The 13,094-nt window shown below is 39.0% G+C and overlaps 3 protein-coding genes across 3 annotated transcripts in view; 1 reads left to right on the top strand and 2 right to left on the bottom strand.

The window, feature by feature from the left end:
- Positions 1 to 2,258, bottom strand: part of LOC101311443 — a 6,560-nt gene extending 4,302 nt beyond the window's left edge. Inside the window, exons 1-3 of the mRNA XM_004292976.1 lie at positions 2,009 to 2,258; positions 1,585 to 1,899; positions 1,337 to 1,482 (exon numbers count right to left, since the gene is read on the bottom strand). Of these exons, the coding sequence (XP_004293024.1) occupies positions 1,337 to 1,482; positions 1,585 to 1,899; positions 2,009 to 2,258 (711 nt within the window). The remainder of the gene's footprint in view (positions 1 to 1,336; positions 1,483 to 1,584; positions 1,900 to 2,008) is intronic.
- A 2,397-nt stretch (positions 2,259 to 4,655) lies between these two features.
- On the bottom strand, positions 4,656 to 6,124 carry LOC101305333 (shikimate O-hydroxycinnamoyltransferase-like). The gene is made up of 2 exons (XM_004291470.1): positions 6,109 to 6,124; positions 4,656 to 6,010 (listed from the first exon to the last, which is right to left on the bottom strand). Exon 2 carries the CDS (start codon positions 5,988 to 5,990, stop codon positions 4,656 to 4,658), a length of 1,335 nt encoding a protein of 444 aa, XP_004291518.1. The 5' UTR covers positions 5,991 to 6,010; positions 6,109 to 6,124.
- A 682-nt stretch (positions 6,125 to 6,806) lies between these two features.
- LOC101311159 (eukaryotic translation initiation factor 3 subunit G-like) lies at positions 6,807 to 8,574 on the top strand. The gene is made up of 2 exons (XM_004292975.1): positions 6,807 to 7,152; positions 8,105 to 8,574. The coding sequence occupies exons 1-2, from the start codon at positions 6,807 to 6,809 to the stop codon at positions 8,572 to 8,574; spliced, it is 816 nt and encodes a 271-aa protein (XP_004293023.1).
- The last annotated feature ends 4,520 nt before the right edge of the window (positions 8,575 to 13,094 follow it).

Here is a 13,094-nt window from a genome sequence, read left to right as displayed (position 1 = left end):
GTCCACTCACTCTGACGTTATTAAATGTTTTCCCTGGGCCCTTCGTTTTAAATTGCCCAGTCTGCAGAGTTCGGGTTGGATCTAGTAGGAGACGAGGCATAGTCACCCGCATTTCTGCCAGTTTTCGCCAGTAGGTTACCTGTTCAACCTACTCGTGTTTTCTTGCTTCCGCTTGTGTTTAGTAGCTCTGAATACTTTAGAATTTTTGTATATTATGCGATGTTCAGAAGTGATAAATTAAGAGTGTAATTTTAAATTTTCGAGTTAGGGTTGTCCATCTGCAAGGGAGATTTTCTTAATCTTTTCAGTAAATTTTCCTTGGAGGTGGTCCCCGCACGACTTACTCTGGGTTTCAGGGTGAAATTCGGGGTGGGTCGTGTCATCCTTATTACCCAAAATGTCATGTGTGCATGCTCTTTTGACATGATGTTCACTTTCGTTTACACTGGATTGGAAGGGACCGCAAATGATTCTAAGATATTTGCAGAGATGCAGTGACAAGGCCAGAGAATAAATTTCATTTTCCAAATGAAGGTACAATCACGTTAAGTTTCTCTACAACTTAATATACTAGATATACATATGCTTTACTTTAGTTTTAACATGCACACAAAAACAGGATATTATTATGTCGTGGATGCCGGATACACGAACATGCCAGGATTTTTAGCTCCTTATCGAGGCGAACGGTACCATTTGCGTGATTACAGAGGACCTCGCCGTACACCAAGAGGACCTAAGGAGTTGTTCAACTATAGACATTCTTCATTGCGAAATGTAATTGAGCGATGTTTTGGTGTACTGAAAGCACGTTTTCCAATTCTGAAGTATATGCCGAATTATCCTCCTAGAAGGTAGCGTCGTATCTCTATTGCATATTGTGTTTTACACAATTTCATTCGGAAGGAAGCTCGTCGCGACAGATTGTTTGAAGTTTTTGATGTAGAAGATATGATCTTTGATGAGGAAAACAATGCACCAGCGAACTTAGATATGTCACAAGAGAACTTTGCACAAATGACCAATGTTAGAAATGAAATTGCAGAAAGCTTGTGGCATGATTTTGTCCCTCACCCTCAGATTGTTTGATGATTTTATCCCTCCTCCTTAAATCTTTGATGTAACTTTTGTTGGATATTAATTTGTAATTTATGTTATTATTTTTCACATTTATAAAATCTCAACCGGACGCGTTTTCCGTTTTTCGTTTTCAGAAAACTGTTTTTCAAATTTACCGCCGAACGGGTTCCCAAATCCAGAAAATACAAAATTTGATTTTATGTTTTTGTTTTACAAAACAGTTTTTTAAAAACAGGTTTGGAAAACAATACCGAACACTAGGGATGTGCGCAAGCCCAAATTTCGCCAAAACCGGAATGGAAGACATGTGCTGAAAATCAAACGTTCCAAACTCTTTGATTACTGCAACAATTCTTTTGCAACAATAAAGTTCCCAATCAGAAGCGATCGGAATATCAAGATCTGCACAAAAATAGTAATAAAGGAGTTATAAAACATCGAATAAGAAGTCAGAGGAATATATACAAAATTACCGGCAGTGCCTACTTACAGAGCGAAAAGTACGTAACACTTCAAGCCCTGTGTGATATTGAGAAGCACAGCTCGAGTCTTTTTCCCAACTAGACACCGCGACAAAGACACTAGAGCGCCAGGAAGAGCCAAAATCAGGAACATCAAACAACTTGAGATGGCCAGAATCCCGCAGAGTCAAGTAAACAGTCCCTTGGCAATGATCTCTTTGAGAATATTTGAGAGCGAAGAAATAAAGTATTTCGACGCGAGAAGGAACAATCAAGCCCGCTATCTTCCAAATCAAGTAGATCAAATGGACTATTTTAAGTGTGATAGGGCATATCTGACCAATAGCTATTCCCAACTCTGCTATGGCATAATGAACTTCAGGAGCCAGAGGAAGTTTTAAACCCAGCACGAATCTGCGACCGAAAAATTACAGTACTATTGGCTGGACAAATAATAGATTCCTTACCCTTCAGAGGCCGAAACGATAGCGTTTCAAGAAGAAGGAACTGTTGAACGAGTTTACGGATTGATTTGTTGGGCATCCTCCTACGAACGGGATCTACTATCTGACGATCCGGAAGGCGCTCAAATGAATTACTTGTCCCCGCTGAGAAACCATGTTGTTGCCTTAGTTCCAAGCGATGGCGTTCCCTAACACCATCTTGTGCGGTGGCTCTAGCCAAATAACCTTCAAGGTTAGGAGAACTAGACGCCATAAGTACATGACATAAAAGCTTATCAGATAAGTAAGCTAGAACCGAGCGGAAAAAAAAAAAAAAAAAAAAAAAAAAAAAAAGAAAAACCCTCAGACTGCTGGGCGACGAAAACAAAACAAACAAGCGCATTGACTCAATCAAAACGATTCTTGAAATACGACACACACATAATATCTGAAAACCTGCGCTTTAAACAAGATATCAAGCCAACCACAAGCATGTTATGGTGAAATCAGAGGCATCACACTCGCAAATTTCAAATTTAATTCAAGAATTATTCTTGGCACAAGAACATGACAAATTGATCACGACACTGGGGGACTCTTTCCCTGATACAATTTAAGTGACGACTCACTTTCCTGAAGACTTTGGGACAACAGTACAACGCAAACGCAAAAACAAGCTATTACCTTTTATTAGCATTTCGAAACAGGAATACAAAGATGCAATCATAATGGATTAAAATTGCTTTCCGCATGATTGCTAACAAAAATTCTCCACCCCTCAAAATATAAATCCTACTCTAAAGGGATGGGACGAACATTTGAAGCTCTAGCACCCTGAAAAACAACGGTCGCTCGATCTAGCCATCCTTTTGGTTGGTCAGGCCGCGCACCAATGGCTCTGTGGTTAACAACAGTTGCATGCGTAACCTCATTTCGCACACGAGCGTAAACTTGAGATCGCCCCTACCCCGACCTCGACCTCTACCACGACGAAAGACACGCCTAGAGGGATCCAAAGGATGCTCAGGGGTATGAGGGACAGATCCGGGCGGACGCAAACTCAACTCGAGATCAACTCCCAGCGGAATAGGCCATTCTCGCACAGGAGGCACAAAGAGGGGCTTATCCAGATTGCTAATCAAATTTCTTGTCACCCTTTCGCACGACATTTCTGCTAAAAAGAATCAACAAACAAAACAAAAGGCAGGAACGACATGTCATCAAAACAAATAATGACATAAACACGAACACAGGAAACAAAAAGGGATAAAACAGATCAAAACCCTATTTTTCCATGACTTTTCAAGTTCCCACTGTTAAGAATAATATAGATCATATCCTAGTTGGCCCAGTGCAGCAGGCCCAGTCCATATCTACATGCCCAATTCATAATCAATTTGGAGAACAAGTCTGCAGTTTTTTGTCCTTTATATATTTTGGTGTACTGCAATTCTGGGAGAATCAATCATCATCTTTTGCTGTACAATTACCTCTACTATCAATACAAGCTGTTTTCTTTCACCTTCATTCTTCATTTTACTTTGCCTTTCTGCATTTTTTGCTCTGTGCTTTTCGTTTCTTGTGTGAAGCTTTATTTTTCTTATTCATCAAACTTTACAAACATGAGTGTGATTTTCAGCACCCACCACAAGATCAAGGACGATGAACACAAAAAGAACACTCATCGAGATTCCAGATTCCAATTTCCGAAATACAAAACATTAATAAGAGAAAACAGGATTCCGATCTATTCGATCTCGCTACAGATCACGACAAAAAACAAACGACATGTACATCTAAACACAAGAAGATCAAAAGCCAGAATTCAAAGCACGCTGATTCTAATAGAAGATGTGATTTCAAATCACTCAACTACTCAAAAGGAAAACTTGATCAGATCAAGAACTGAGGAGCGGAGATTGAATTCTAGGTGGAAGCGCTAACAGGTCCCTCTTTTTTGATCTCAAAACTCTGAAAGTGAAAAGACAGATGTGGGAGAAGAAATTACCGGATGATTCTTTAAATACTGCAAGCCGGATTCTTTACAGTCGCTTGATCCAGGATCAAGGACGACACGTGTCAAATTTATGGTTAACTGAACCGTCCGCCTTGCGTCATAACTTTCTTTACCCTCACCAAATTTTAATCTTTAACAGATCTTCCTCGCCGTGTAGAGTCTGGCTATCTCTTGCAAAAGTGAACACACACATATCAGGAGAACGAAGGATACAAATTTGCCGATCACCTTTATTTGCCTACTAAAGTATCCATTTTTTTAATCTGTTGACACATGTCCATTTTTATTATCAAGAATATAGTTAAATAATTTAAAGTGACATGTGTCAATAGACTAAGAATTAATGTGGGCACTTTGATAGACAAATAAAGGTGGTCAGTAAATTTGTATCCGAGAATGAACTGTTTTTATTGAATTGAGACTTTTGGCTTATAAACAGGCCGATTACAACTAAAATGGAAAATCAACAACCCACGTTATGCACTCCTAAAGGAACGTGGTTTAGTAGAAGAAAACTGAATCAAACCTAAACAGTACTTATCCTTACATAATAGGGCTTATTAACTGAAAGCAGTAACCAGTAACAAAGTTAATACACAAACTCTAACGAATTTATGCAAAAACCTTGAGTTCCAACACCTCGTTACTTAATGATCATATGTCATAAACCAACTTGGAAAATGATTTCATATGCTGGGACTCCAGATTGATGCACAGCGATAAACTTCCATCATTAGTAGCGGTTGGTATCATGTATGCCTTCCCTTCCCTTGGAACTAAAGCACGACCCATGAAAATCGGTCGCCCCCATCCAAAGTCAGCATCATAGAGGGGCAGCGTAAACCAGCTAGTTATCCCAAGATTAGGGCACCTAACATGAGTCCCATGAGCAAGGCTTGTTAGATCCCGATGTCGACGTTGCTCAAGTTCAAGATAGTCGAGTGCTGATCGAAGATAGTCATCGTCCATACGCACCACAGCATTGTGAATGCAACATGCGGCATACGATAGTGGTTTTGATATAAGATCACCTGCTACGGCTGTTGCTGCGGCTCTGAAAATCACATTACCAAAGTAACCAGGTGGGAGTGGGGGTTGCAGTCTGGTCCTTCCGTTTACAGGAAAGTAAAAGTTGGTTTCTTGATCATTAGCTAGTTCACGTGCCTTGCAGGCACATCTCCATACATGACCTGCAAACACCTCAAATAACGTATACTTCATCTTATTGTCTTCCTCCTTAGTCATGGTCGACATAGCTTTCAAGATGTTGAGCTGCTCCCTGGTAAATGTAAAAACCGAGACGACTGTTTCTGCCCCAGTCGTTCCATGGTCATTAGGAGGTTGGTATACAATGTGGTGATTGTGGTCGAGTAAAGTCCGTGGTTGATCTCGAGCACGAAGTAATGTCCTGTCGATGGTTGGTGGGATTGCAATGTCCGCACCACGAGCAATATCAGACCATGTATTTATAAAGTGAAGAGCAGAAAATCCATCTGCTAAATAATGATCTAGGCGTACACCAAGAGCCACTCCACCGCATTTGAAGTAGGTGATCTGAACCAGCAACAGAAGATAAGAAGATATACCGCCGGAATAATCAACGGTAGGGAGGAGCCCTCTCCCAAACTCGGGAGTGGGTGCAAAACCGCCCATGTCATCTATGCAAGAGCTGCTATCGGCCACAACAAACAAGGCTCCCTCCGCATTGCAATCTATTTCGAGACGACGTCGACCCTTGCCGCCCTCGTCCATTTTATGCTTCAGGCGGCCGGCCAAAGGGTAAAAGGGCACAAGAGCCTTGCTGAGCGCGTCCTTGAGGACAGCCATGTCGACCTTGTCTGCACCTTTTGGCTTATTGTAGAAATAAATACTAGGAGTGTGAGTGCTGGGCTGCACCAAGTCCATGTTCGAGAGCCACAATGACTGCCGAGGTGTCTCCGACGCTGGCCTCACCACTGTTGACTCCATCAGTCTGATGTTGACCGCCATATTCCTGCTAGAATATATATCTGCCATTTTTTCAGATGAAGTTGCATGTCATCAATCAATGACACCCTAGAAAGCAAAGATATCTCCACACCGGAAATAAGTACTAATAATTATATACCTTTCGTCCGAGAGATGCCGCCGAGCCAAAATGGTTTAGAACTCCGCCGAGCCAAAATGGTTTAGAACTCTTGCTTTTATAATATGCCAAGCAATGTTTCAGGGCTACGTCGTACTGATTAAGTTTCCTCCTTTCATGGTGATGAGAAATTAAGGGTCGAAAAAAAGGTTCTTAACCCTAGCCTTGTCAGAAACTGATTGCTTCATCTTCTCAACCACCTTCGTAATGATAGGTGACCACAGAATTCATGTTTCATGGTTCTACATTGAGGTGGTAGCTAGGACAAGATTTCATTCTTGGGCACTGTCGGTGGATTGAAACGGTTGAGTAATAATTCTGATGATGGGTATGTCTGTGGTACAGATGGGTATGCTATACATATGAGGTTGCTGTTCAAGGGGGGGGCGGGGGGCGGGGGGCGGAGAGTAGATATTTTGAAGAAATTTTGCCTAAAATGGTACACATAGGAGAATTTTCCCTGATGATAATGATTGATCAGCCCAATTTATAAATTTATAAAATAGGCCCACCTATAAGCCCATAATCAGGCCCACAATACTTCCGACCCCGCCGGGATCCTATTAGCATCGGTAAATATAAAATCTCAACTCCAAACACCCAAATCAAACCGTAAACCTAACCCTAGAATCGTACTCTTCTTCATAACAGTTAGAATCAGCCAAAATAGCACGTTGGTCATGAGAACAGGAACAGTTGATGAGGCCCGACCGGCAAAGCCACGGTGGGGAGAGCTAGATGAGGAGGACGGAGATCTGGACTTTCTTCTGCCGCCGAAGGAGGTGATCGGACCCGACGAGAACGGCATCAAGAAGGTGATTGAGTACAAATTCAATGATGAAGGCAGAAAGGTGAAGATCACTACTACCGTTCAGACTCGGAAGCTCGCTAGAGCTAGGCTCAGTAAGCAGGCCGTCGAGCGCCGCTCGTGGGTCAAATTCGGCGACGCTGTAAAGGAGAACGCCGGCGAAAGCCGAACCTTGGTCTCCACTGAAGAGATCCATCTTGAGCGCCCTAAGGCTCTTGGTATGGTTTCTTCTTCTATTGTTTTGCTTTTGGTTAGTTGTTTGCTATGCTCTAGGGTTTGGTGGGTTATGATTTACTCATGCATGAGAATTTGGCTATCGAATTTCCTGATACATGTTGCAAAATTTGGGTATTCCTTGCTAGTTATATTCTTCAGCTCCTGGTATAGTTCATTCTATATTGCAAAGAAGAAGAGTAATATGATCGAGTCTTTTACATTCTATTCGCCATCATCATATTTTATTTTTTTTATTTTAGAGAAGTTCACCATCATCATGTGGGACTATATAAATTTGGAAATCTCCTGCCATCAACTTATCGTTGGGAAATGCTTTTTAAAATGTTAATATCGTTTGCATGTCGTTGCGTGATGAGTTACAGAGGTTTCATCTGCCATGCTTGATTCTCTTTATGATATGAAAACAAATTGATTCTCATTACGTACAATAGATCAAAATTCAAATGTTCGAATACTATGCTGAATTGTTGATTTCCAAATTTGCAGAAACCAGTCCAAATGCTCAATTTGACAATATCTTATTCACTGAGAAAAGACTTTAACCAGTGCATAATTTTATTACTCGGTAGAACTCAAAAAACCTTCTTTTAATAGCAACAGAAAACTGAAACATTACTTTGATAGTCATTCTTCATTATATCATCATCAACATATATATATATATACAGTCTCGTGTGTAAATAAGCCACCAAATACCTTCATCACGTCATTCTCGATTTGCCTCAGTTTTGGATTTAGGCTTTGACTCCTCATTTGGTTTCAGAGTTGCAACTTTCTTAGCAAATGTGGATCTAATTCATATAGACGATTTTGTTGTTGTTGTTGCTCAATGCTATGTGCTCACAGTGATAACTGGTTTCTTGGGTTTAGACGTTTAGTCACAATCATCACCTCATTTTTACATTTTTTAATTTATTTTGGAACTCCAAATAGGTAGTAGCAAGGCGGCAGAACCAGAACCTTTGGCCCCCAAAAATAACGCTACTTACATCAAATGCAGGAACTGTATGGGTGAGCACTGGACTTCGAGTTGTCCGCACAAGCATCTTTTCCAAGATACAGAAGCATCTGAAGTCCCTGTAGCAGATACCAAAGCTCCTGAACCCGGCAAGACTGCATATGTTCCTCCACGCTTGAGACCTGGGGCAGACAGATCCGAAGTAAAACCACGAAGGAATGATGAGAATTCTGTTCGTGTCACCAACCTTTCGGAGGATACAAGGGAGGCCGACTTGCGGAAACTTTTCGAGCCTTTCGGCGAGGTTACCCGTGTTTACGTCGCTCTTGACAAAGAAACTCAAGTCAGCAGAGGATTTGGTTTTGTTAACTTTGTGAGGAGGGAAGATGGGCAGAAAGCTATCAACAAATTGAATGGGTATGGTTACGACAATCTCATTCTTTGAAAATTATACAGCGCACCCGGGTGCGCCGCGCACCCGGGTGTATCCACCGTCGATTTTGACCCGCGAAAAAAAAAAAAAAAAAAAAAAAAATTTGACGGTTGAGATGACGGGTGCGCGGAATAGGTTCCCCTCATTCTTAGTGTCGAGTGGGCAGCACCCAGGCCAAATTAGAGTCTTGCTTTCTCCTAGGGATGGCAATGGGTAGGGTAGGGTACGGGGATCAAAATACCGTACCCATACCTTTTTACATTTTCATCCCCGTACCCGTCCCCGTACCCGTAATTAGATAATGGAGATTCCCCGTACCCGTACCCTTTGGGGATTACGTTTCCATACCCGTACCCGTACCCGTTAACAATTATGTATTAAATTAAATTTTTTTTTTTAAATACGAAATACAATTATATAAAAGTATGAAATTAAAATCAAATACCAAAATAAATAAGTTTCATACTTCAATCCAATAAAAATAAATACAAGTCTTGGTTAAAACATAACAATACCGGTAAATTTCATTAAGAGAATAAAAATATATAATAAAAAGGAAGGTCCATTAAATGTTTATTAAGAGAATTACAAATTTTTTTACATAAATATTTATTTATAAATTATATATAAATATATATAATAATAAATTATATAATTATATATAATAATATTTTCATCCTTAATGGGTGGGGATGGGGACGAATATCAAAATACCATACCCGCCCCGTACCCGATTTAAGAATCCGAATACTAAGGATCCCCATCCCCGTTACCCGTTTATACCCGTATATCTTCCCCGTTAGGGTCGAATACCCGTGGGTACCCTACCCGCTGGGGATTATTGCCATCCCTACTTTCTCCCCTCGAGCTCCTTCCCCCTCTCTGTTCCTTTCTTTTTACATAACAAGATAATTGCATTCAGTTATATTAAGGTCTAGCTAGTTTGAGCTTGTTTTGTTGTGGACAGCCTTTGGCTTTATTATGACTAGAAATGTTTTTAATTTTGACATTAGAAGAAGCCTTGAGGTAAACTATTTTTATGATTGTTATGACAAAGTATAATAGTATTGTGATTACTCTACTACTCTAGCTTGACCTGGTACGTAATTTTCAATCAGATATCATAAAGAAACAAAGAAAGAAACATATAAATCATGCTTGTATTGAAGATAAAAATTGGCCTATAATTGAGGCTGCAAGCCCCACGCCTTCGGTGCTTGTCACCATTTCTCCTTGATATATGCCTTCAAAATCTTATGATTTGCTTACCAGAAAATCCTCATCAGCCTCTTTTAATAGGATTAAAACAAATGGTTATGTCCATATATATCAATTTTTTAATGAATCTTTGATAATTAACTTTTATCATTTCATATCAATAACAATTATGCCCAGTACTATTCTATGTGAATGTTTCTGCTTCATTTGTATTTTTTGGAGTTTGGACTGGTTACACGTTATAGGCAAAAGACTTGACCTCCTCTTGTGTAGAGCAACTCAATCTAGGAGTAGTATAATAATTTTTCTCAGTACTTTGAAATGTCGAGAAACTAATTAAGAAAATATGATTCGAAATTGAAACATGGCATTCCCTTGATTTGATTTGTCCTGGTTGGAAAAGGAAACTGGAAATTGATCATTTGTCTCAAAGCTGGCAATGTGATGAGCAATCATTAATGTATATAATGAATAATTGGATATGAACGAAGGTGTGGCACCAATCACGTGTGGTTGGTAAAAAGAAACGTTGCACTCATTTGGAAAATGGAAGAATACAAAATGATAAAGTTAACAACGTATTTGTCACAATAACATATATTCATGTTAAATAATTAAGAAAATCATGTTGAGCACTTGGGCAATTCTATAAGTAATGTGATGTGTTGGTGATGATCTTTCATCCGTTCACTAATGAAGAGCAGGAAAACCATCTGCTTCTGCATCCCTGCCTGGAAACCCAAAGAAGGGAATGATCAAGAGAAGCACGAAGACGAATCCCATTCCAGCTCTCGTCGCCGGTGCGGCAAGAGAAGAGGAGGGCACGTCGTGTCAACGGCTCATAATGATGATCATGGTGAAGGCAACACCGATGCAGCTGGTACTACTGCTGCCTCAAGCACTGGTGTCGGCGATGCCGCTGCTGTTATGGTGAGTACTGCCAACATTTCTTCCATGGACGGCGGTGATGGTGGCAGCGCACATGGCGGTGGTGAAGGCTAATGATCGATCCAATGGAAAAATGGTTGCATTTTGAGGATTTTTTCTGACCATGCATTTTCGAGAAATTTTAAATACACACCCATAATCTTTTAATACACACCTCTATTATTTTATGTTTCTATTGAGATTTTATAGGTAAGCTAAATGACCAAAACAAACATCAATTATTAAAAATAAATAAAAAATTCGCTAGAAAAACTCTTTTCGACATCTTCTATCATAAAATCGTCGAAAGCACGTCTTCTTCCCTAACCCCAACTTGTCCATAATTCATTTGAGTTGTCTTTTTTTATTTTTTATTTTTTTATTATTATCTGTATCAGCTTTAGTTTGATCTTGCATATCATATTGTCAAGTATTGCATTTTTATCATGACATGTTTTATCGAATAACTAGCTATCTATATTTAATAGCTACTGTACTTCTACAGTTCTACTAACTTACTTCTACAGTTCTACTAGTTTGTGAATTTTGAAAACTTGTATTGGTGATTTGGAGTTGGGATATAACAATAATCATTTGATTATAAATTGAACGATGATAACCAAAAAATTTCTAGCAAAAATTAAGACGAAATATTATGTAAAAAAGGTAACCAAATAGTAAATATATATTAATTATATTAAATAATAGAATATTTCATACATTAAGGGCTATTTTAGACAGTTTAGGATGTGTATTAAGTATAATATTAAAATAAAAAAACTTAGATAGGTGGTGTATTAAGTAAGGGATGTGTATTAAGATACTAAGAGTGTGTATATTTAAAATTTCTCTGCATTTTCGAATGTTTTTTTCAATGTTTTATTTGTTTGGTGCTTTGTTGAGATTGAATCTATGAAGCTTGGATAGTGAGAGGCCAACTGAAAATGAGTTGATGGTATGTTAATGGATCGATATATGTATTAAAAAAAAAGATATATAGGTCTAAATAAATCAGGCCCATAAATCTCGTCTGAAAGTAAATTTGAACGATCAAACTCCACATAAACCATTAGTATATACCAAACTCCATTAGTATAAACCATCAAACTCCATAAACCAAACGAAGGGCTAAGAGCATCTCTAACAGTTATGTTGTTTGTTCAAGGTTTGCATAAAGAATTCAAGGTTTGCAAAAAAAAACAACGTCTCCGTCCCCCACCAAGTGTCCACACAAATTAGCTTTGCCTAGTCTGTTCAAACCATTTCTCTTGGATGCACTAACAAAGAAGCTGAAAGTCTCGGAATACCCTCGTAAGGTTTTAGCTCGCTCTCTTGGTATGGTTGTAAGTTTTTTTTTTTTTTTTTTCTTAGAGTATTAACGACGGTATCCTCAAACGCTTTTCAGGCCCAGATATTAATCTGCGCCGAGGGATCATGTCAGAACGCTTCCTCCCCTCTGGCCATCAAGAATAAATTAGGATTTAACTCCAATTAGCGTCAGTTGTGATTTGAACCTGGGTATGGGGGTTCCACACCTAGACTCTTATCAACTCGACCACATGTGGTGGTTGTATGGTTGAAGTTTCTAGCAACACTTTTGTGCCCAAAAAATAATCATTCACTCATGCTAAACAGAAAAAGAAAAGCAACAGCCTCTATGTCAAAGAAAAAGAAACCTAGCTCTATGTGTTCTGGAAAGACTCCAAGCCCTAGCTTAAAGGGCAATATATGATACACGGTCCATTTTTTTCAGCTTGTACACTGTTGTTATTCGTAAGAGTATGTCTGTCTTGAACAAATGAGCTCTTCAGTCAAGATATAGGTGGTGTATTATATTTATCATTTTTCTATTTAGATTAAGTAATTGCAATTTTTTGGAAATTTTAAAGTCATGGGAATTACAATTTTATGAATTTAAATCCATTAATTGAGAATTTCATTGTTTGGATTTTAAAATGACAAGAATTAGTATTTAGAATAACCTCAGTTGAGGGAATTGATAAATGACGCCTATTTTTGTGAGGAATTCAAGTCAAAAATTTATGCTCCTAACTTCCACGATTATTTTCTTGCAGAAATTGCAAATTCCACGAGATAAGAATCCAAATGATGGAAAGAGTCAAAAGCAATTGGGAATTTCTCATTTTTGATTAAATTCTCGGGAATTCACTGACATTCAAACACACAGGTTTTTACAACGCACGAAGCTCTGTTTATCGTATATTAGCGTTTTACTCGTGCATTTGCACGGGATCTCGATCACCTTAAAAGAAAGTTGAGTGGTTAAATTTGGCTTACTGTATTATACATCCCACTGCCTAAGAGCAACTTTATCAGTCTCACCAAAGCTGATATGTTATTAAAGTTTGCTCTAAGTAGTTATTCTC

Source organism: Fragaria vesca, linkage group LG2 (assembly GCF_000184155.1).
Source record: "Fragaria vesca subsp. vesca linkage group LG2, FraVesHawaii_1.0, whole genome shotgun sequence".
NCBI classification, from domain to species: domain Eukaryota; kingdom Viridiplantae; phylum Streptophyta; class Magnoliopsida; order Rosales; family Rosaceae; genus Fragaria; species Fragaria vesca.
This window is presented reverse-complemented; position numbering and strand designations above follow the sequence as displayed.

Bases quoted from the DNA above. Each gene is read 5' to 3' on its own strand.
- LOC101305333 (XM_004291470.1), bottom strand. From the start codon at position 5,990: ATGGCGGTCAACATCAGACTGATGGAGTCAACAGTGGTGAGGCCAGCG.
- LOC101311159 (XM_004292975.1), top strand. From the start codon at position 6,807: ATGAGAACAGGAACAGTTGATGAGGCCCGACCGGCAAAGCCACGGTGG. The intron at 7,153-8,104 runs GTATGGTTTCTT...AACTCCAAATAG, and splicing joins TGAGCGCCCTAAGGCTCTTG to GTAGTAGCAAGGCGGCAGAA.